At 39.2% G+C, this 24,476-nt stretch overlaps 1 protein-coding gene across 1 annotated transcript in view; it reads left to right on the forward strand.

Moving 5' to 3' along the window:
• The window catches only part of LOC124787832 (vacuolar protein sorting-associated protein 13D), a 557,316-nt gene that overhangs the window by 204,847 nt on the left and 327,993 nt on the right, over positions 1-24,476 (forward strand). The window contains exons 22-24 of the mRNA XM_047254770.1: positions 965-1,166; positions 3,951-4,209; positions 17,997-18,133. Coding sequence (XP_047110726.1) covers positions 965-1,166; positions 3,951-4,209; positions 17,997-18,133 — 598 coding nt within the window. The remainder of the gene's footprint in view (positions 1-964; positions 1,167-3,950; positions 4,210-17,996; positions 18,134-24,476) is intronic.

Raw genomic sequence — 24,476 nt, forward strand, 5'->3', positions numbered from 1 at the left:
TTCCTTGCCATTGCCAGTCTACATTTTATATCCTCTCTACTTTGACAATCATCAGTTGTTTTGCTCCCCAAATAGCAAAATATAGCAAAATAGCAAATATAGCAAAATAGCAAAAAATTGGCATATGATTAGTGAAACTGAATAGTTCAAATTTGTAGGTGTTCGTATAGATAGTAAGCTGTCGTGGAAAGCCCACGTTCAGGATCTTGTTCAAAGACTTGAAGCTGCCATTTTTACTATTTGAACGGTATCTGAAGTGAGCGATCATTCAACATGAAAATTAGTCTATTTTGCTTATTTTCATTCCCTTATGTCGTATAGTATTATAAAGAATTTTTCTGGCTCAGAAACAGGCAGTTCGGACAATAACTGGTGTAAGTTAATGAACCTCTTGTCGACCCCTGTTCACGAGTCTGGGTATATTGACATTGGCTTCTCAGTATATATGTTCCTTACTGTCATTTATTGTTAACAATATTAGTTTATTCCCAAGAATAAGCAGCTTTCACTCAGTTAATACTCGGCAGAAATCAAACCTGCATTTGGATCGGACTTCTTTAACTCTTTTGCAGAAATGTGTGCAGTGTACTGCTGCTTCAATTTTCAATAAGCTATCACTTGAATTCAAACATCTTAGCAGTAATCCACATGCTTTCAAATCAAAACTGAAGAATTTCCTCATGGGTCACTCATTCTATTCTGTTGAGGAGTTCCTTGAAAAATTAAGCTGATTCTTGTTGTATTGTGGATTGTGTTTACTTAAACTTATGGATTGACTTTTTTCGGGTTCATAAACATTTTATTTTTATCTGTTATTACTTTTATGTTGTGATTTCATGTACTGACATGTTCCATGACCTTGGAGATTTGCTCCTCAATTTAGTCCTACGGAACTCGACGTGTTAATAAATAAATATGATCTTAAATTATGAAATTATTTTTGACAAATGTGCTGTTCATTTAGCTTGAACCCTGACTGTCCTCCAATGCGTGCAGAGAAACTGTATTCTTGTTTGGAGGAGGGCAAGCCAATTCTTCATGACACAGCTTTGCGTCTTCTGGTGGAAAGGCACTGTGGGCTAATGAGACAGCAAACTGATAACCTGCTGCTTGGCGCAGAGACTCCTCCTGAATTTCAAGAAGTGGAATTACATGACTTGATGCAGGCAGGTCTACCTTCCTATTTGCAGTGTTTTCTTACAAAAGTAATTTATTTTACTTTATTACTAGATGTTGTGTGTACAGTAATAGATTTTGGAGGTGATGTTTATTGAACTCAGTAAGTTCTTAATCCTTTGTCTGATTTGTTTTTTATTAATAAATCCTAGTATGCACATTGATTAATTGCATGACATTATTTCATGGACATAAAGGGAATGCCTACACTACTTCTGCTTCGTAAATGTATTTGCTGATTGTGAATTCCATGGCATCAGCTGTATTAGGTATAGATATACTACCCATTAGTGACAAATGAAAATTTGTGCTGGGCTGGGACTCGAAACTAGATTTACTGCTTATCATGAACAGTCACCTTAACTGCTTCGGCTCTCTGTGCACACTCCCTGGACTGATCCAAACCTCCACATGTCTCGCTGTTTACAGCTTTATGTCATAGTCAGCTATATTCATCATCTAATGCTTGCAACATTACTGGGATTTCCACAATGTGGCGAATAAGACCATGAGGAATCGATATCAAGGTTATCATCATTATATGCCACCCTAGGTTTGTAATACTTGATTCCATTTCTGAAAGAACATACAAGGTTGATTATCCTCAGCTATAGAAAATATTTGAAAATATATTCACTGGCTGTGAATTCTTTGGCAGTAACTGTATCAGGTATAGATACATTACCCATTAGGGGTGTGAAAATTTGTGCAAAGCTATGGATTTCCCACTTACTGCAAGTGGTCACCTTAACAATTTCGACTACTCCTGCACACCTTCATAGGTCACTAATGGGTAGTGTATCTATACCTAATATAGCTGATGCCAAGGAATTCACAGTCAGCAAATATATTCTCGAAGTATTTTGTGCAGCTGTGGATTGCCAATCTTCTTTGTTCTTTCAGACATGAAAGTAAGTACTTTTGCTTTTATTGAGTGATGGCTGTAAAAATCATCAGTCTAAATATTAGGTGTAATCTAACAGTGGAAACTTCAGTTTGGAATATCATCTTTATGATGGGCTGCAGTCTATCTTTTCCTTGTTTTGCAATATCAACAATGTAAGGAAAAGATAGACTGCTGCCCACCATAACTATGACAAATTGAGTTGCAGACAGCCGGCCGTGGTGGTCTAGCGGTTCTAGGAGCGCAGTCCGGAACCGCACGACTGCTACAGTTGCAGGTTCGAATCCTGCCTCGGGCATCGATGTGTGTGATGTCCTTAGGTTAGTTAGGTTTAAGTAGTTCTAAGTTCTAGGGGACTGATGACCACAGTAGTTAAGTCCCGTAGTGGTCAGAGCCATTTGAACATTTTTTTGAGTTGCAGACAGGCACAACAAAAAGACCTGACATATTAGTTTTTGGCCATAGCCTTTGTCAGGAAAGGAAACACACACACACACACACACACACACACACACACACACACACACACACACACACACACAAGCAAGCACATGACCACCATCTCCAGCAATTTGGTCTGAACTGCTGAAGATGGCAGTCATGTGTGTGAGATGTGTTTGCTTGTGTGAATTGAATGTGTGTGTGTTTTCTTTTCTGATGAAGGCTTTGGCCAAAAGCTAATGTGTAAGTGTCTTTTTGTTGTGGCTGCCTGCAAAGGGACGTGTTACCCCTATGGTGAGCAGAAATCTATCCTTTCCTTATGTTATTGTAAATATTAGGTGTATTTTGCTCCTATGCCATATGGGACAACATTTCTAAAAGTTGGATTTCACTTTGTCAACTGTAAATCAGTTGTTGTTTAGTCTTAAATGTAGATACCTGTCAGGATTAGAGCAACTGGTGGCAAGGTCATGCTCAAGTTTTTGACAGCGCAATGCTCTGCTTATTTGTTATGAAAACAATGTAGCATGCATCCCCCCCCTCCCCCCCCCCCCCCACACACACACACATTTATATTTAAAAGGAGAATATGAGGAGAACTTCCATGTACGCCTTTTTTAATTCAGGATGCTTTGGCTCTTATTTACTAAGGTAGTGATTCACTTAATGATAGTGAGTAATTGTTTTTGTTGACAAGTGAAATTCTTGATGATGTGTCATACACACTTGTATTGAAAAAGTTCCTGTAGAAATGACATTAAATAATGTTAATCTACTGAATGGTAGAATGGTAGGTATTACAGGAGGCTATCAGAGATGAAGTTAAGCAGGTTACTGTCCCAATTTCTAGTGGTACACTTACGGCAAAATAACAATGATATTCCAAGATAGAGTATACAAGCTATGTTTGTACTTGTTCTGCACTGCCACCAAATTTAAGATGAAAATTACTGTTCTACGGACATCCAGCAGCTGCTTCTTCCATTCACTCATTCATTAAGTCTGTTAAGTCCTCCTCACAGGTTATCTTTTTATTTTTTTTAATTATTTTCTTGTGCTTACATAGTTCCGTGCTTTATTATTCAACTCATTGCTAGCTATTTTGTTCTTATTTATTTCTTTGGGAATTTAGCCCAGAGTAACTTTCTTTTTAGTGTAAATGGTTTTGGTCTCATGCATTTTTTGTTCTGTTTTCTTCCAGTTTCATTCCCACTGCATTTTTTTCACTTCATTACTGTTCAACAAATAATGTTTGTGCTATGCACCTGTTCTTGCTCATTACTTCTAATGAGAGCCACACAATGTATTATTTAAACCAAACAGGTCTTGACAACAAGAGGAGCAAATATATGTTGTCTTATTTATTTTACAGCTGGAAGAAAATTTCGGCATTGTGACTTTAAGTCTTAAATTAAATTTTTTGCTGTAGGTAACTGGGACTGTTGTTACACAGTTAAAAATTTCACTTTCTCGTCAGCAATATGAACAATTATTGGAAACTGTATCAACTCTGGTAACACCTCCATTACTGGAACCATCCCCTACAGCAACTAGCCGCAGGTTAGCTGATATTGCAGAAGAGGAGACATCTGGTATATCCACTCTCAGGTTAGAAGAATCATTGCATACTCATGCAGTGGACTCATCAGGGCAACTTTCTGGGCACAAGCATCCCCTTACTTTGAAAGGTTGGTGTTGACAGTTAATTTTGTGTGTCCTTAAAAATGTTTTAAAGTAGACTACCATCTTAGTGTCTTTACAAACTTCATGGGCGTATGTTTAATTAGTTATCTGTGTCGCAGCTGATATTCATTGTATACATGCTTGGTCATTACAATTTTGTTATTCCTTTCATATTTATGTAGAAGAATTCATCTTGGGTATACATTGATTTGCATTACTCATATTCCACAGATCTCACCTACAGCAGTCAGTGTTGTATGAAACTATATCAAAGATGTAAATATAGTAAGGAAATATATTTGTTTGTGTGGCCATCTTCTGAAACAGCTGTTAAAATAAGTTATTATTAGTTTTCTGTCTTGAGCATACTGCAGTTTAATTAAAGAGAATTGTATCGACATATTTTGATTTTATTTATAAAGCATCTTCTGTGATTATTCTGCAGATCAGATACATATGTTTGTATGTGTTCTTTACATATTCTCCAAACCACTGCTTCTTCTCTCCTTGTTAGCAGTGGTTAACGTTGAAAGACTTCCTTTCACATTGCACTTGACAGTTTTTGCCATTCTGCAGTATTTCTTCTGTTGCATTTGGGTTATTCGCACTTCACCTTCATAAAATGAACTGGAGTTGTGTGTGTTCCCCACTCTGCACAGTGTTATAGACTTTATGTCTGTTCATTTGTTTTCATGCAGGTTGTGAGCATTGCCAACCTGTGAAATTACTAATTTATTTTATCTTTTTATTTATTTATTTGTGTGTGTGTGTGTGTGTGTGTGTGTGTGTGTGTGTGTGTGTGGTGTGTGTGTGTGTGTGTGAGAGAGAGAGAGAGAGAGAGAGAGAGAGAGAGAGAGAGAGAGAGAGAGAGATACTTCTCAAAAACAACAAGTAAAACTGATTGCTCAAACGAGGAGGACTTTTGATACCAGGTACAAAGAGCATATAAGAACATGGGAATATATGACAAATAAATCAATTTCTGCAGAACACCTACACCAACATAACCTAACAGATACAGCCATGGAAATCTTAAGGATAAACAACAACAAAAATCACCTTCTCACTCAAGAAAACTACCACATTCAAAAAGCCATAACCTGGCAAACCATACACTCTTTAAACTGACAGCTGACTACTTAATATAACATTAAATATACACGTATAACCACAGTCTTCATTTACTGCTACCATCTCCTCCCAGGTTCTGTCCCCTTTTTTTAAAAAAAGGAAAAACACTAACTTTGCGATTTCCCTTCCCCCATCTCCTCTAACATCTCTGCCAAACATACAAGACAAGTGGACACACACACACACACACACACACACACACACACACACACAAAATAATTAAAAAAAATAGAAATAAAAAGTTGTAGTTTCCCAGGTCAGCAACAGTCACAACCTACATGAAAACAAACAAACAGACAGAAATATGACTACGAAGTCTTTCGCGACGGAGTCCTTGCATAAAAAGTTCTCGGTTTACTTGCCGCGTCAAATTTGGATAAAATCCCAAGCTTTTGATGACTACCTCCGTCATCTTCGTCAGGGGTACAACTGACCGTCGTGGACCGGTGAGGCTTCCGCTTTTATAAGCAGTGGACGGTTTCTCATTGGCTGGATGACGTCACGGTGAAACTGATGCGTACTGAGGTGGTGGCCTCTATATCCATAGAACTGTCGCCGATCCCAGTGTGGAACATCAGTGTCACCTGAAATACAGGTATCTAGAAAAATCAGCGGTGGCTGAGCGCAGTTTGTTAAATAAACATAAGATTTTATTCGATGAAACAAGACTACTTGCTCACGCTTCAAACTATTGGGACTCTGTCATAGGGGAAGCAGTTGAAATTAGACTCTGTGACAATAATTTCAACAGAGATTCCGGTTATGCACTCAGCAATGCATGGAAGCGCGCAATTGATATAGAAAGAGCACAGAGGGAGACTTCTTACATTCCTCGCAGTTCTCCGCCTGTTGCGATGGATGGCGCTGCAAGCAACGCTGGATAAAGCGCGCAAACAAAATCTATGGATATAGAGGCCGCCACCTCAGTACGCATCGGATTCACCGTGACGTCATCCAGCTAATGAGAAACCGTCCACTGCTTATAAAAGCGGAAGCCTCACCGGTCCACGACAGTCAGTTTTACCCCTGACGAAGATGACGGAGGTAGTCATCGAAAGCTTGGGATTTTATCCAAATTTGACGCGGCAAGTAAACCGAGAACTTTTTATGCAAGGAACAGACAGAAACACTGCTATACTGTGCAGAGTGAGAAACACCTGCAACTTCAGTTCAGTTCATGAAGGTGAAGTTTAAGAAATACTGTAGAATGTCAAGAACTGCCAAATGAATATGTGAAAGGAAGTCTTTCATCAGCCACTGCTAACAAGGACAGAAGAAGCAGTGGTGTGGAGAAAATGTAAAGAAAGAGAAAGTGTAAAGATACACCGTAAGTAATTTGCGCTCCAACTTCATAAACAAAACACTATTTTCAATCTAAAATGACCGAAAATGTACAAACATATGTATTTGATTTGCAGAATAACCACGGAAGATGCTTTATAAATAGAAGTGAAACGCGTTTGGTGTAATTCTTTTTAATTAAATTGCAGTAAGTTCAGGACAGAAAACCAATAATAACTGATAGTAAGGAAAGTTCTGGCAAAGTGTAAATGATTTAGAAGTAAAGGAGACCTCTCACTGAAATGAGTCCTCAACAGCTACTTACAAAAAAAAAAAAAAACTATGCCAGCTTTCGGAAGTCTTTGGGAAGGGATAGCCAGCAGCTTGGAGTGAGGTGACAGGTGTGCAGGCTAGGAAAGCAGGAGGAAGCGGTAGCAGACACACTGGCTAGGCATGTGACCCACTGGCACCATAGCCAGTGTGGTGTGGTGCATGATGATGACGAAACGGAGAAATGGATTGGGTGAATAACAGGAGGCAGGAAGGGAAAAATTTTGGATAGAGGGTGTGTGGACAGCGATGCAGATTGAATCCAGGAGGTTTACGGGACTAGAGGAGCAAAAACTGCAGTGCAAGGATAACACCCATCTGTGTAGTTCAGAACAACTTCTGCTGGAGGGAAGGATCCAGATGGCATTGGTTGTAAAGCAGCAACTGAACTCGAGCATGTTGTGCCTTTTCATACTCAACTTCCTTCTAGGCCACGGTTTGGCAGAGGCCATTCATTCTAGTGGGCTGTCCCATACCCTCTACCAAACAATTTTTCTCCTTCCTCTGACCGCTCACCCCCGTCCAAAATCCACACCTCCATGACATCTTTATTGTGTGTCATACATATCTGACTTGTGGGTACCAATGTGTCTTGTGTGCTTGGACCATGTACCTTGCCCCCCCCCCCCCCCCCCCCCCCTCCCCGCCCCCGTCCCTCCATCACCATCCACCAACCAGACTGCACATATATTTCAATATATTATGTGTCCTTGAATATTCCAAGTCTGCAGCAGCAAACTGCCAATTATGACTGACAGCAGGCTGGAGGAGGGTTAGAAATTAGAGCCAGCTGGTGTGGGCAAGTGGTTCTAGGTGCTCAGAGCCGTTTGAACCAGGGTTAGAAATTAGAAGTGTTAGATTTTCCACTGAAAATCATATTTGTACTACAGTTGCTTGTATATAACTTTTATAAGCAGCCTTTGTGTTACGTATGATGAGTCACCATTGGCCAGCTTCTCATGATGTATGAAGCATGCAGATTCTTGCCTGTTTCAGAATCATCGACATTGCAGGATTAAATATTACTGTGCAGTGCACAATTTTCTCATTTTGATAATGAAAAGTTACTTCAATTGTAATCATTTCCTACTGTATTTTATTACAAATATGTTAGATTTTTTAAGTTGTTGTTAAACAGTTATGTGAAACTGCCACAAAGAGTTCTCAGGTCATCGGCGTTATATTTTTCAGAAATCAGGAGTGCCACGCTATAGTCATTCCATATTGATGAGAGTTTCTGTGTTGCTGCCATTTTTATCATCCTAGTTACCTGAAGCGACCCACTTCCATCCAGCACAACATCAAATATACGCTGGAAAATTAACAATAAAGTTTTTGATTGAAAACCTAACTGCCACAGTGACCAAGCTAAGCCAGTCATTAATGTGACAATAAACGTGATTGCTGTCTGAATTCACATGGCTTTGCACACCTTTCTGTATCACAGGCTAACATGCTACACTTTTAGCTATGTGGTTATGTCAGAAGAAAGATATTCAAGTCCTTACTATTATCATCAAGTGCCAAGCAGGTTTCATTTCTTACAGCTCTGATTGGTATTCATCGGCTACTACTTTAAATATGATAGTGAGGACCTTAGTTAGTAACTACAGGAGATCATAGACCAAACTTCTATTCATTCAGTGACATTTCTTTGTGTTGTGACATGCTTTGTGAGGCCTAGTGTTTCCTACGTGCAATATGTTGTCCTGCCCTTATCCTTGTACTATTACTATTACTTCTACTACTACTCCTGCTGCTGCTGAAAGATTCTTTCTGAACTGTTCACAACCGACAAGATAGCTAACGGGATAGAGAAGATTACTGAATAAAATGTGAACTAAAATCACATTACTGCTCATGATTGTCAAGTGGTTTTTGAACAACTCTAGGTTCTACTTTTAGATTTCATGAACTATATAAAACACTTTTTTCCATTTAACATCTTGAAATCTTGATAATACAGTATATTAAATGAGCCAAGTTATTGAGCATTCACTGACACAGACTGGTTGAAACAAGTGGGATCTCAAAGAACAACAAAATATAAGAAGTGCACGGCCCATATTACAATACGGAAGCAGAGAACAACAGCACCGCTTCTTGTGGCCTGGCAATGAACTTCGAATTTGAGAAAATATGGTGTGAAAATCCATTTTTTAATTCAAAATACATGATTTAGATGACAGTATTCTTCATTTATATGAGGCACATTTTTAAGTAAGTACAGTTTTGTAATAATTAAAGCCAGTAGACTTTTGCAGGAATTTAATTTTTATATGGAGGCCTGTACCTTAATATACCTTCCTACATATTCCCACCAGTATTAAGGCACTTACCATATCGTACAACCAACTTTTGAATACCATCCTTTTAGAAATCTGCTGCCTGGGCATAAATTCTGATAATTTAAATGTTCTGCAACAACTGCATAAAGCACACTACTTGTCATTTATGAGCAATGGGATGGTACGGAGATGGGTGAGAGCTTTTAAAGATGACCGTATGATTGTGCGTGGTGAAGAACAAAATCATTATTGATAATTTGTAGCAGAAAGTTGATGAAAATGTGTGAGAGAAGAGACACTTTATGATTCTGACATCATCTGATGAGTTTCCTCAAGTATCAGAAATTGTTTTTTATGCAATTGTTAAAGAACATTTTTAATTATTGAAAGTTAGGTTCAGGTGGCAGGTTTCTGAATGGATGTTGTTTAAAGCTGTTTGTATGATACAGTAAGTGCCTTAATATTGGTGGGAATTATGTAGGAAAGTAAATTAAAGTTCAGCCTTTTATGTAAAAATATAATTGCTCAGTAAAGTCTATTTGTTTATTTTTATTTCGAAATGGTACTTACTTAAAAAACACCCCTCTTACTTTACAGCTGGGCCTAGTAGTCTGCTAGTAAAATGTGTGCATGGAAATTGAAAGGCTTCTGTGATCTTGCAAAGTAATACATTCAAGGAATCTCAATCCAAAACTAAGATTAACCTCTCATCGCTGGAGTTCACATGTATGTAAAATTTTTTGAATGATCAACAATTTTTTTTCCTGAAATAGTCTTTGCTTCTTTCCTTCTTTTGGCTATGTTTACACTTTTAGAAAGTGAATGTTTCTATTGAGAAGCCACAGAATTTTTCTGCTGGCAAACCGAGTGTGTCTTTGTTGTGCTGTGTTTTCCAATATTATTTTTCTGTTCCCATCCAATTTGATGATTACAAAATCTGCAGAATATTAATTTTGACCTGTTGTGGGTATGTATAACTGAGTGATGCACACTTGACAATGCTGCAGATAGAAGAGACAAAGTATTTAGCTTAGACGTAGAACTGAAAATAATACAAGTTTCCATGTCTTTTATATTTCAACTAGTTTGGAGAACACTTCAACAGTGTGACTGACAGTCATTGTACAGCTTCATACCTGTGTAAGAGCTGCACTTACATCTTATTCTGTGGGCAAATGCAGTACAAATACTTTTTTTAATTTCATGAATGTGTTTATCCCTCTCATCCTACTGTGCATAAAAGACGCAGTACAGGTCATTCCTTCCATGCGTTCACCAGACCTATGTCTAGCCTTTCCCTTCCATGGCGCCACCTACCCTTTACTCACCAATATACCTACCCAAACTTGGTCACATCCCATCTTAAATCTTTAACAGTAACAACTACCCTGTAAATGTGTGTTTCCTAACTCCTTACCTTATAACATTGATCTTCTTTCCTGTGCCCTGTTATTAGTTACTTATGTGAAAATATCTAATATAAGGCCTGTTGTTCCAGTATTCTTCCTGTTTGTTACTTTATTTGTTATCGATAAAATTCCTGTTCTTCTGTAGAGATAACTAAATGCTCAGATATGCTGCCAGACAATTTTTTTCTCTGGACTGATACTTTATCTTTATTTATATATTAGTTGTCACATATATCTTCATTTAGGGAATGATTTCTGTTCTCGTTCTTTCTGCTGCTTTTATAACTTAGGTGACATATGTATTATATATTCATGGCATTGTGCCAGGATGGAGGCAGTCTGCAGTGTAATAAACTCAGAAGTAAAACTCCAAAAAGCCAAGATTGCGAGTAAAGCATTTATTTCGATAACCTATTTCAGTAAGAGTATGTTGCCATCTATGGATCTGCAGTGGATAGAACCAAGTTACAGGGTAATAAGTTCACAAATCTAGTGCAAAACCAAAACAACAATGGATACTTCTCAAAGTAAATGTTCCAGAGTAGGGAGCACCAGAAGATAAGGAGGCATGGTGGTGGAATGAGGAGGTTCAGAAAGCAATAAAAGTGAAGAAAGATGCAAAAAACAATGAGACTTAAACAGGAAGACTGGAGAATAGGGAACCCTACAAGACCGCTAAAAAGATGGCAAAAAGAGCAGTGGCAAAAGCAAAGGCTGAGGCAATGGAAGAGGCATATGAAGAGCTGGAAAGAAGACAGGGTGACAGGCAACTCCTAGGGATTGCTAAAGCAAGGACATAACATCAATGAGGCAGATAAAGAATGAATCAGGTGTGATATTACATGACCTTGAGGAAATCCTGAATAGGTGGTGAGAGTACTTTGAAAGGCTACTGAATGAGGAAAATGTACGAGAGAAGTGTGAAGATGTTGATGTAAATGAAGGAATGACCCAAAATATAAGTAGGGAAGAAGTCAAACATGCGATGAAGAAAATGAAAAATTTGAAGGCCCTTGGGGCAGACCAAATCTCAATAGAAGTATGGAAAAGTCTGGGAGAATAGGGAATTGATATTCTCTGGGATCTAATGTAGAAGATGGGGAAAGAAGAAAGAATGCCGCATGCGTGGAGAAGCAGTATACTGGTTCCCATGTATAAGGGGAAAGGGGATATCCATAACTGTGGCAATTATAGAGGGATAAAACTAATGTCCCTCACAATGAAGATCTGGGAAAGGATAATTGAGAAGAGGTTGCATCTAGAAACTGAGGTATGTGAAGAACAGTTTGGATTTATGCCGGGAAGAGGAACAACTGACGCAATATTTGCACTAAGGCAACTGATGGAGAGGCACAGAGAAGTACAAGCCGAAATGCATATGTTCTTTATTGATCTTGAGAAGGCATATGACAGAGTGTCGGGGCAAGAGGTATGGAGATGTCTGAGATGAAAAATATATTAGGGTGGTGGAAGACATGTATGAAGGTGCAGTGACACTTGCAGTGCAGGTGCAAGAAAGGCATTACCAATGAGAGTAGGACTACATCAGGGTTCTGCTCTCAGCCCATATCTCTTTGACCTTGTCGTGGATGTACTAGTCAAAGATGTGAAAAAAGAGGCACCTTGGAGCATGATATTTGCCAATGATGTTGTAATCTGTGAACCCAACCAGAAGGCACTTCAAGACAATCTTGAACAGTGGAGAAAAGCTCTAGAGGAAAGGGAAATGAGCATTAGCAGGGTGAAAACAGAGTATATGTGTACAAAGGATGCCAAAGATCTACATCGTCAGTGAAGAAACAATACTGCATAAGTAGCAAAAGAAGAATTTTACACGAGAGACAAAAAACTGTCTAAAATGCCTAATGCATTTCACAGTGGTGCTAAATTTGCATCGTAGCACTACAAGGAAATATTGGATCAATTAAAATTGTGAAACAAAAACGATATGCTTTAGAAAGCTTAATTACGGCACATACGTGGAATTATTATGCCATGATCTGTTACTTAGGCAGTATTTGTTAGTCTCCTGGCACGACTTGACATATTTATGTTGGTGCAGAGAAAGCTAATAAGAACACGTTTTGGAGCATTAATCTTTTTTATTGAAAGATTTCATAGAAACATTTTAAATTAATATACTGTTTACATAGTTCTGATAATGTCTGCACCTTTCTTCAAGAAAAATCCTAAACGTCACTCAAAGCAGCAACAGAGAATTACACTGCACTGATACTCATCACACAGTTACCTCCATGATAATTTTCATTCATAAGGAATGTTGTCATAATAACTATGACAATCTTTAGGAAGAACTGATTTAAGTTGTAAATGATCCCATTTGGATTTCTTGATTTTTCAGTCTTTCCTTGTATAGTTTCGGGAAGCAAACATCTCCAAAAATTTTCCTCGGACGCCTCGGTAATTCTTGCCACACCTCGTTGAAAGAGCACTTGTAGTAAATAATACCATTTGTGTGGTACTGTAGCGCTCTCAGATCGGTAACTGTAGGCTCAGTTTTTACAGCTCTTCCAGGCCTAATTGAGTTGTACAGCCACAAACTTTTCTCTTTGTAGTTGATGAAAAAGTAATCATCTAGGTAATGGACTTCATATGGCTGTGGCTTTTTTCTCGCTTCTTTAGACATCATAGCGTATTGGCTAGGAAGTGTAACTTCACGTCCTTTAAGGTTGCACTCAGTGGAACTGTGAACTGAGTCACTTCCATCTGAGTATGGCCTTTCTCCAAAAACTTTTGTGTAATCAGTACTCCAGTATCAATTGCTAATCTTAAAAGAGCATTTGATACTATCACATTTCTGTTCTGATATGTGCAGCCGTCAGAATAAAGAATGACTTGAACGGGATTTTCCTTAATCGTTCTGGGTAGGGTGTCCATGATGCATGAGGCAAAACACGATGCAACCAAATCACCTTGCATTTCATAGAACCAGTAACATACTGTATCACAACTTTCTAAATTATAAATTGTTAAGTTATGAACAGCCAACTTTGTTTTATAATAAACTGCACTTGCACTTAAAAATGGAGCTACTTTCAAGGCCTGTAAGTCCATGGTGTACATTGAGCAGAGCTTCTGCTGGGCTTCTTTCTTGTCAGCATCTATTTGCATCCTTGTCTGCTCTTTCAATTGTGTGTGTTGCTTCCACGCGCCTTCACTCAAGTTACCAAGCCTGTAACTACAACACAAGTCGCACTGGTCTTATAAGCTAATATTTCAATCTTCTAAAATCAAGTTAAAGGTAGCCCGACTTAATGATGAAACCTTCTCTGCATGACATTTTTCCACATAGAGTCCATACAGCTGTTGTTTGGATTGTAGAATAGGCTCAAGGTACAACTTTGAGGAGGATTTCCTGCAGTAATGCAATGGAAGTTTCGGAAGAGAGTCCAGGAATTCTTTCATGAGGGCTCTCTCATCTTTCTTCTTCTCTTTGATTCGAGGTCATGACGATTCCGTATCAGGACTCATCCCATGTGTGGAATTACCCAGCTAATATCGGACAGTCCATTCTTTAATCCCAAGAGTATTGAGAAACATCTTTTTGCATACTTTGTTTCCCCAGCTCATTTTTCAAATTATAAATGAGCGTCCCTTTTCTCCTGGATTCACCAGTGTTCTTCCCTGGACGTTTGGTCGGAATTATGTCCACAAGGTTGACGACGTAAACCCTCCTCTGATCCCATGACATCGTTTCCCGAAATGTGTTAAATACTGCCTGCCTATCATCCACAGAAAACTGATGACACTTCCTTTGAACGGATTTCTGGCACTTCTTCTAAGTACATGTTGAACCTAATTTTCGTATCTCTTGGAGTATCATGAGTGATTTTACCAATTCAACTTCTTTTATATCCGATATATGCCTGTCCACACATTCTCAGAATTTTATTGGCATTTTTATTCCAATCTTCAGGATATGGTTTAGACTTCCTTTTCCTGTCATTGCTTGCGTCACCATAAAATTCGTGGCCTTCACTGTCAGCATCATTATTGCTCCCATGATCTTCTGATAATTTATCCATAATGTTTGGCAAGCAATGAGCACCATCGCATAGCAATGAGTGTGAAGTACTGTTGTCTCTAGTGGAAACTGTGACTGTGGTTTCGTTTTGAGCATTGTTGGATACAGCCACTGAAGTTTCTAGGTGGAAAAATATTTATAAATTAATTTAAGCAAAGATGAAGCTGAAATTCATGTATTTATGAGAACAACGGCATCAGTAATACTATTAACAATAATGCCAAGAAAATTACCTGCATCATTAGATGTTGCAGGAACAGTAACCAAGAACACCATATACGAAATTAATTCTTCTTCGGTAAATGTAACTTCAACATTATGACTTTTCTCACCTGTTGTTTGTTCTGCATTTACGGAAGATCCTACAAGAAAGTGGACAGTCTACAAATCTTTGGCAGAAATGAATAAAGCACAAAACTAGTGAAGTGGGGGCACTCTGATTTATATCACAATAAGACACTTGCGGTTCCACTAACATTCAAAGGTGAATAATAAAACCATTTTTTTACCGCTGTCAGTCACACTCGTGAACGATTCTCAGCTTTCAAAAGCTGATTTCAGCTGAGAAACAATTTCTTCTTCAGTAAAAAGTTCGTCATCTATATCGATGTCCATTATCACGAATGAAGCTACAAGCATGGAACCACTTTCGAGCGCTGTTAAATATGTGATAAGGCAGTAACAATGTGCTGCGCTTGCTCCTGTGTTTACGTGGTATTGTTTATGGAATCCATAGATTGTAGATAGGCAGTATTTAATTCTCTACAGTTCCATAGTATTGCCATCTATTTATTTGCTGTGTCACATAGATGGTATTGTTTTAGATGATTTTTTCATGGTAAATAATTAACAATTCAGCATTATGGCGTTAAGAGCAGATGCATGTACGGTCAACGACATCATCTGACTAAAAAACGAAAAATCAGCAATTTGTCAGTTATGCAGTATTGTTTCTTCATCGAGCATATAGTAACCTGCAATTAGAACAACTGATGCTGGTCAAGAAATTTAAATACCTAGTCTCCTACATGCAAAGTGATGGAGGACTGGAGACCTAAATACAACACAGGATAAATAGTGGATGGATGAACTGGAGGAAACTGAGTTGAGTACTGTGTGATAAGAAGGTTAGCTGCAGAATGAAAGGAAATCTTTACAAGTCTGTGATGAGGCCCGTGATGCTGTATAGTGCAGAAACTTGGCCAATTACAGAAGCCCAAGAGAAAAAGATGGAAGTGACAGAAATAAGAATGTTAAGGTGGATGAGTGGAGTGACACGAAAGGATAGACTAAGGAATGAGTACATCAGGGGAACAGTGAAAGTGGGACCCATAGGGAAGAAAATCCAAGAAAGTAGGCTAAGGTGGTATGAACATGTGCAGAGAAGAGGGGAGTACTACGTGGGGAGAAGAGTTGAAGACCTAGAAATCGAAGGATTAAGGGGAAGAGGAAGACCGAAACTGAGATGGAAAGACAAGATAGCAAGGGACCTACGGGAGAAAAGATCGCTCGGAGAACGAGCACTGGATAGCATTTATGGAAGAGAAGGATTCAGCAAAGCAACCCTGAACCCACATATGTGGGAAAAGGCTGAGATGATGATGATGATGATGATGATGATGATGATGATGATGATGATGATGATGACGACACTTGGAAAAGTAACATACCTTATGCTATACAAATTCACACAATCTCCTCCCTCTGTATTATGTATCATTGCACATCACGAATATGCATGTGAAGGTCATGAAAATCACTGGACATTAACATGTCAGTTTTAAAATAAACAATATGTACAGATACAAAGCCAACGGCATTGCCGCAGTGGTAACACCGGTTCCTGTAAGATCACCACAGTTAAGTGCTGTCGGGCTGGGTTAGCACTTGGACGGGTGGCCATCTGGTCTGCTGAGTGTTGTTGACAAGGGGGGTGTACTCAGCCCTTGTGAGGCAAACTGAGGAGCTACTTGATTGAGAAGTAGTGGCTCTGGTTTCGTAAACTGACAAATGGCTGGGAGAGCGGTGTGCTTACTACATGCCCCTCCATATCCTGTGGGCTGAGTTGACATGACAGCTGGTCAGTACCGTTGGGCCTTCCAAGGCCTGTTTGGATGGAGTTTAGTTTTTAGTACAGATACAAGGATAATGCACCAAATACAAGTGGTCATACCCGGTAGCAGCAGTGTCAAACATTGTCAAGAACATCGTCCTGTTGCTCATCGCATTGCAAACTTCCATGTTTGACTGCACAAAGTACAGGGATCGATGTCCCAAGGGGAGGTATGGTCCCAATGAAGCCTTTTGTGCCACAGCCTGAGTCCTTTTTGTGTCAGTTCTTAGTGATGGTGTGCCTGAAATGTTTTCCTTGCCCACCTGTAAGAAAACTCTGTCATTTCAATGTTGGGTGTCATGGTTCTGACCTCCATCATAAAAGCGTCAAAAGAAGAGGTGAAAAGAGGGTAGGCTGTGACGACCTTCCCATCATGTGAAGCATCTGTGGTGGCCTTGTGCAGAATTTTGGTGAACTTTGGTGCCAGTGTGACATCATCCACCCACCTTATAGCTCACATGAACTTCAGCTGTGACTTTTTTTTTTACATGCATTGACACCTTGCTGTTTGGATTGCTGAATCCCAAGGGGGACATCTCAGGGTGACATGCTTTTGCATTGTAGCAGAGGAAGTTTGTAGGTATGTTTGAGCCAAATTTCAAACTTATGTGTCACAATGGAAGATAATTATGGGGTTTTGAAAAAGTGAGCCTATACTTTTGTTGCACAGTGTAAATATGATATATTCACTGCATACAACACTAATGATGATCAAAAAGAAATGTAATATTACCAGGAATCAATCAAAGACTGAGTAATTTGAATGCATACGAGAAAATCTTCACTTGGGGTGAAGATAAACACAAGACTGTGGCTACACTGGGTAACTCTGTGAGTCAGTTCTCAGAATAGAGAAAGGCAGGAGGATACCATATTCAGTAGGGATAAGCCTAATAAAGCACTGTCTCTGTTCATCAAGTGTTCCAAATTAATTTCTGCAAAATGTAGTTGTAGTTGTACTGAAATTTCTATCTTTTGGACTGTGCTTGAGCTGAATGATTATGACCAAAATATGTAGTATATTCACAAATAACCTCGTATGGAAATCATTAATTTGGTTTACACACACACACACACACACACACACACACACACACACACACACACACACTTATTATTAGCAGTGCTTGGTTGAATAAAAATGTGATGTATAGCTCTTCATTAATGTCGTGGGTATTTCTTCTTTTTCTTGCAGTGTCCTTTGATCTTCCAGTATTCATAGCAGAGTTGAAAGGTGATTTTGGAAGAGGAGAACAAGGCCTAGTAGATTTGTCTATAAGAGACTTCAGTGTTCAGTTTGATAGATCTCATCGTTATGAAACCAACATACAGGTATATTGCCAAAACTGCATATATACATAATGTAGCTGTTTTTAATTAACTGTAATGAAAAATAAGACGGTTTTTTTACTATTTTTAAAGGGAAATTTGTTGGTGAATAGAATGTTTAGTAGCTGTTTGGAAAATTTTGAGAGCTCTGAAAAGATGGACATGCTTTGTCTGTCTCAGTACCACATAACCACAGGTTTAGATAAGTTACATGTAAAAGATTACACTATTGCAGCCTACTCAAGCAGAAATAATGCAGGGAAAGGAGGAGTCGTTGCATACTTTAAGACAGAGCACAAGTTCAAAAACATTGAGAGAAGATGATTTTGTAGTGATTAGAACATAGAAATGTGTGCTTATGAATTAATGCTGAAAAGTAGTTTGCTTTTAATTGTAGCTGTATCTAAATCCCTGCTGAGAAATTTTGAACTATTTATGAGGAATCTAGATATCTTACTGTGCTATCTGTCAGACAGAAGCAAGAAGTTAATAGTCTCTGGTGACTTCAGTAAGGATTTTCTAAAGGTTTCTGACGGTAAAAATGATCTGGAAACCTTATTTGGAACCTACATATTTGTCTCAATAATTAATTTTCCAACATAGGTGGATAAAGACAGTAGGACCCTAATTGATAATGGTTTCTCTGATGAAGCTCAGAGTAAGAAAATAACTATTTACCCAATAACAAATACTCTCTCTGATCGTGATGCACTGTTAGTTTGGATAAATAACATAGCACTTTACAGTATGGATACACTTCAGTAAAAATAATCTAGACTAATTAATGATTCCAGGACAAATGTTTTTACGAATAGTTTACAGGTGATGACGTGGGAGGTAATTAATGAGGTTGGGTCAAATGAAAACCTTAAATATTTTTTTAAATATTGTTTGTTGCCCCGAAGTGTTACAAAGCTGTATCACTTTTCAACATAATCTCCCCCATGCTCAATGAAAGTCCCCAAGCGCTTACAAAGTGCATAAATTCCTTTAGAAAAAAATTCTTTTGGTAGTGCGTGCAACCACTCATGCATCGCGTGGCGTACCTCTTCATCAGAACGGAACTTCTTTCCTTCCTTCTTTTGGTAGTGCGTGCAACCACTCATGCTTCGCGTGGCGTACCTCTTCATCAGAACGGAACTTCTTTCCTTCCATTGAGTCTTTGAGTGGTCAAAACATATGGAAGTCACTTGGGGCAAGGTCTGGTGAGTATGGTGGATGAGGAAGACACTCAAAATGCAGGTCTGTGATTGTTGCAACTGTTGTATGGGCAGTGTGGGGCTTTGCATTGACATGTTGCAAAAGGACACCTGCTGACAGCAGTCCACATCGCTTTGATTTGATTGCAGGCCGCAGTTGATTTTTTATGAGATCTGTGTATGATGCACTGGTGACAGTTGTCCCTATAGGCATGTAATGCTCCAAAAGGATGTCCTTTTCATTCCATAAAAGAGTCAGCATAACCTTCCCTGCTGATGGTTCTGTTCAAAACTTCTTTGGTTTTGCTGATGAGGAATGGCGCCATTCCTTGCTCACTCTCTTCATTTCTGGTTGGTGGAAGTGAACCCAGGTTTCGTCCCCAGTAACGGTTTTTTCAAGGAAGCCATCACCTTCTCGTTCAAAGTGCCGAAGGAGTTCTTCACAAGCATCAACACGTCTTTCTCTCATTTCAGGAGTCAGCTGCCATGGCACCCATCTTGCAGACACTTTGTGAAAGTGGAGCACATCATGCACAATGTGGTGTGCTGACCCATGATTAATCTGTAAACATGCTGCAGTGTCATTCAGTGTCACTTGGTGGTTTTCCTTCACTATGGCTTGAACTGCTACAGTGTTCTGTGGAGTCACAACTCATTGTGCCTGACCTGGACGAGGAGCATTTTCCACTGAAGTCACACCATTTCAGAACTTCCTACTCCATCCGTAAACTTGCTGCTGTGATAAACATGCATCACCTACTGAACCTTCATTCAGTGATGAATTTCAATAGGTTTCACACCTTCACTACGCAGAAACTGAATAACAGAGCGCTGTTCTTCCCTGGTGCAAGTCGCAAGTGGGGCGGCCATCTTTGTACTGATACTGCAACAGTATGTGTGCATCTGCACTATGCTGCCACCTACAGGCCATTCTGTACGCTGTTTGTAGCACGCTTACCGACTTACAGGATAACGGTGCGAAAGTTCGATTTGTTATTTCAAATTTAAGGCTTTCATTTGACTCACGCTCATATAATGAATCAAATGCTAACATAAAATGTTATCTATTCCTTGATAAATTCATATCATTATTGAAAAATAGTTTTCCATATAAGCTAATCAAAAAGGGCACTAAACAGCTATGTGAAGAGCCATGGTTCACTTGAGGGATTAAAGTATCTTGTGAAAGGAAAATGGAAATATACCTTGTGGCAAGAACAAGTATGGATCCTCCAGCAGCTGCAAACTACAAAAACTACTCAAAATTACTAAGAAATTTTATTAGAAAATCAAAGCACATGCACATAATGTCAGAAATCAGTACTTCCAACAACAGAATTCTACGCGGAATGTAGTGAAATGAGAGGCAGGACAACCAGCCACAGAACAAGACGAAATATCTATTGAACTGAATGGATGGGCTATAAATAATGTGTCACAGGTAGCAAATGCATTTAACAATCACTTCTTAAATATAGAAGAAAGCATAGGGACAAACAGCAAAAGAGCAATAGAATTGGTGTGTGTTGAAATAGTAACTTTAATGACATTCAGTCATATGAATGTATCAAAAACTCCTCCTCCTGAAATTAAGAAAATTATTCATCCTCTTAAAAATTAAAAGCTCATCTGGCTTGCATGGTGTTTCCAATAGAGTACTAAAAATTTGTTCCCGTGTAATAAGCCCAGTCTTACGTGAAACAAGTAATGCATCACTGATTCACGGCATTTTTCCAGAGAGACTGAAATATGCTGTTGTTAAACCCTTCTTCAAGAAAGGTGGTAAGAGAGATGCCAATAACTACTGACTTGATTCACTGCTGACGTCATTCTTGAAAATTTTTGAGAAATAGTGTGTTTTAGAATAGTATCTCACTTTAGCAATAATAGTATCCTTAGCAAATCACAGTTTGGATTTCAATATGGTTGCTAGATTGAGAATGCTATTTACAGATTCACTCATCAGTTTTTACAAGCATTAAGTAATAAAATAGTGCTGGTTGGTAATTTCTGCAACTACTTTAAGGTATTTGACAGTGTGAATCACAGTATTCTCTTAGATAAATTGTTGTCTGATGGGATTTATGGTATAGCCAACCAACGAATAATATCATATCTAACTGAAAGAGTGCAGAAAGTTGTATATAGTAATTTAAGTAGTGTAGTGGCATAATCCTGACTGGAGAGAAATCATGTGGGGTTCCCAAAGGTCCACCACTGTTCCCCTTATATGTATACAATCTTCCACCTAGTATACAATAAGCAGAATTAGTTCTTTTTGCATATGACACTAGTATTTTAATCAGTCCAATCATACATACAGAAACAGAAGAACTGGCAAGCAAAGTTCTTAAAAGTATTGTTGACAGGTTTTCTGCGAATATTCAGTTCTGCACGTCTAGAGGTCCTGCACAAATGATAAGTGTAACATATGGTGGAGAAATAATAAATAGTGTGGAAACATCAAAATTCTTAGGGCTCCATATTGATGAGATTCTAAATTAGGAAAAAAAGACGTTTTGGTCCTCCAAAAATGACTTAGTTTGCCACATTTACTCTTAGAATCATTGCAGATCATGGGATGAAACAAATCAGTAAGCTGACATATTTTGCATGTTTTCATTCAGTAATGTCATGTGGAATAATGTTCTGAGGTAACTCATTTTTAAGAAAGAAAGTCTTCTTTGAGCAAAAATGTGCTGTAAGAATAATATGTGACACTCACCCATGATCACCTCGTAGACAACTGTTTAAGAAGTTCGGCAGTCTGACCACTGCTTCACAATGTATCTGTTCCTTCATGAAGTTTGCTGTAAACAATCCACTACAGTTCAGAAGGAACAATGAAATACTTAATTACAGTACCAGGAGGAAAAATAACATTCATTACTTCACATTAAGATTGTCCTTGGCACAAAAAAGGGTGCACTGTACTGCAACAAAATTTTTCAGTCACTTTATACGAAATGTCTGACAGACAGCAAAGTAAAATTTAATGGCAATCCGAGAAAATTTCTCCTTGGGCATTGGTGAAGGGTACTTTTTATTTATATTGGAAAGAAGGCATGAATAATTGCAAACCTAATATGCCAGTGATGTATATAAAATCCAAATAGAGATCAGGGAGAGTAAGAGTGCTTATTTTATACATCGCCAGGTGCAGATGCGTGCTTCACTGGGGGCCACTGCTGCAGGTGAAAGCCGAGTAAGGGAGGGGGCGGCATTAGTGAAACACAGTGCTGTAAGTGGAAGCCCTTGCCCAGAACAACATTGTGAATGAACCGACTGCCTGCAGACCAGCAGACTGCAGTGGTGATGTCCCAACAGGATGTGGACGTAGCTGATTTGCTCCCTACCAACATCCACCACAAACAACTTCAGAACTTTGTGGCTTACCATGATACCTAACAGCCACTTCTGCCACTGGCTGAAGGACTGGACCCAAATGGTAGCCCTTGGAGGAAAACACGATGGTCCACAGTTGTCTGTGAGATAACACTCAAGAGTCCAGCAAATACAGGGGAACCCGCACATCCATGGTTACTTTCCACCAGACTATTCCTGTTGACAGGCACCGTCCTAGTATGTAGCCAAAAAACTCGACAGTGCATTGCCACCCGAAGCGGCAGACACAGACTTCTTTGTTTGGATCTTAAATGTATGCATGAAGTGCTCCAACTCCGAGTTAGAAACCTGGTGAAATACTGCAGTAGTCAGATACTAAGTATCATTGTGAACACAAAAGTCCTCAAACTCCTGTGGCACAAACTGGCGATTGTTGTCAGATACCAGGGTCCTGGGAGCCTATCGATGGCAAAAGTGACTAAGAATGCACTAACTGTGGCAGTCAGCAACAGAGGACAGCTTGGCTACATATGGGAAATTGCATTGACCACCAACAACCATGTGGTTTGCCAATCAAATTCCAGATCAGGTCCCCTTGGTAGCCGCCATAGCACACGAATGTCATATCAATAATTACTGCAACCAGTGGACACTCCTATCTTGCCGCTTGTAATGAAGGCCAAATAAGCAAACAAATGACATGTGATCATTGATGTGGAATTTAACCCCATAGAAGAAGACATAGAACTTTTTAACCCCAAAGATAATAGCTAGCACTCGTGATGCATAAGCGATGAGTTGTTCGATGCCGTCTGGGTTCTGGTGTGACAAGACAGCACCAGTGCCATTCTGGGAAGCATCACAGGCCAAGGTTAAAGGTTTGCTCACTGTAAAGGAAGTCAGACAGGAAGCAGAGCACAAACACTGCCTGAGAGACTGAAAAGCGCCTTGACAATCCGCATAACAGACAAACTTATTGCACTACTGATGAAGGTAATTGAGAGGCTGGCATGTGGGCATGGAGTGGGAATGAACTGAGCATATTACAAAAGCTTACACAAAAAGACTCGAGCTCCTTCAGGTTTTTGGACACTGGTAGGTTGACAGTGGTCTTGATGTCATCATTCATGTGGAAAAAATAATCTTGAGTAAGCACATGACCAAAAACATTCACCTCCAGGGAAAAAACTCCAGTTCTCAAGCTTGGAACAAGGGCCATTCTCCAGGTGGTGTTGTAAAACTGACTGAATCACCACCAAAGAGCTGGTCCACATACATGACGAAATAGGGGAGACAATATCCTGATCCTGCCAACACTGCAACTCAGCGTTTACCAAGATGCATGTGGCAAAGGGAATGGGGTGGAGATGACAAAGTTTGGGTACCGACAATGGCCTCAAAATTTTCTGCTCAGACCAAGATGTTCTCCAACAGCTCCTGTAGGAGCTCTATAATTGGTTCAAATTGTGAATAGGGATGGGATTGAGACACTGCTGAATGCACTCTGTCAGCTATCTGGGAGCCAAAAACAGAAAATCCAACAAGCCCAAAAGTATTTTGCACCTATGGTTAGTTGGCCACTAACAAGATAAGTTGACTTTCTACATCCTTATAACATGTGGATACAGATAATTGCTCCCACAAAGGAGCACGCAGTTTAATGTAAGACGTAAGCTGACGAAACGGCCATTGCAACTCTAGGCACCCCAAGAGCCTGATTGTATCTAAATTAATTAGGCTGACTGCCGCTTCTGTGTCTGCATGAAATTGCACTGGCTGCCTATCCACTACCAACGTCAGCA

Source organism: Schistocerca piceifrons, chromosome 3 (assembly GCF_021461385.2).
Source record: "Schistocerca piceifrons isolate TAMUIC-IGC-003096 chromosome 3, iqSchPice1.1, whole genome shotgun sequence".
Taxonomy (NCBI): Eukaryota; Metazoa; Arthropoda; class Insecta; order Orthoptera; family Acrididae; genus Schistocerca; species Schistocerca piceifrons.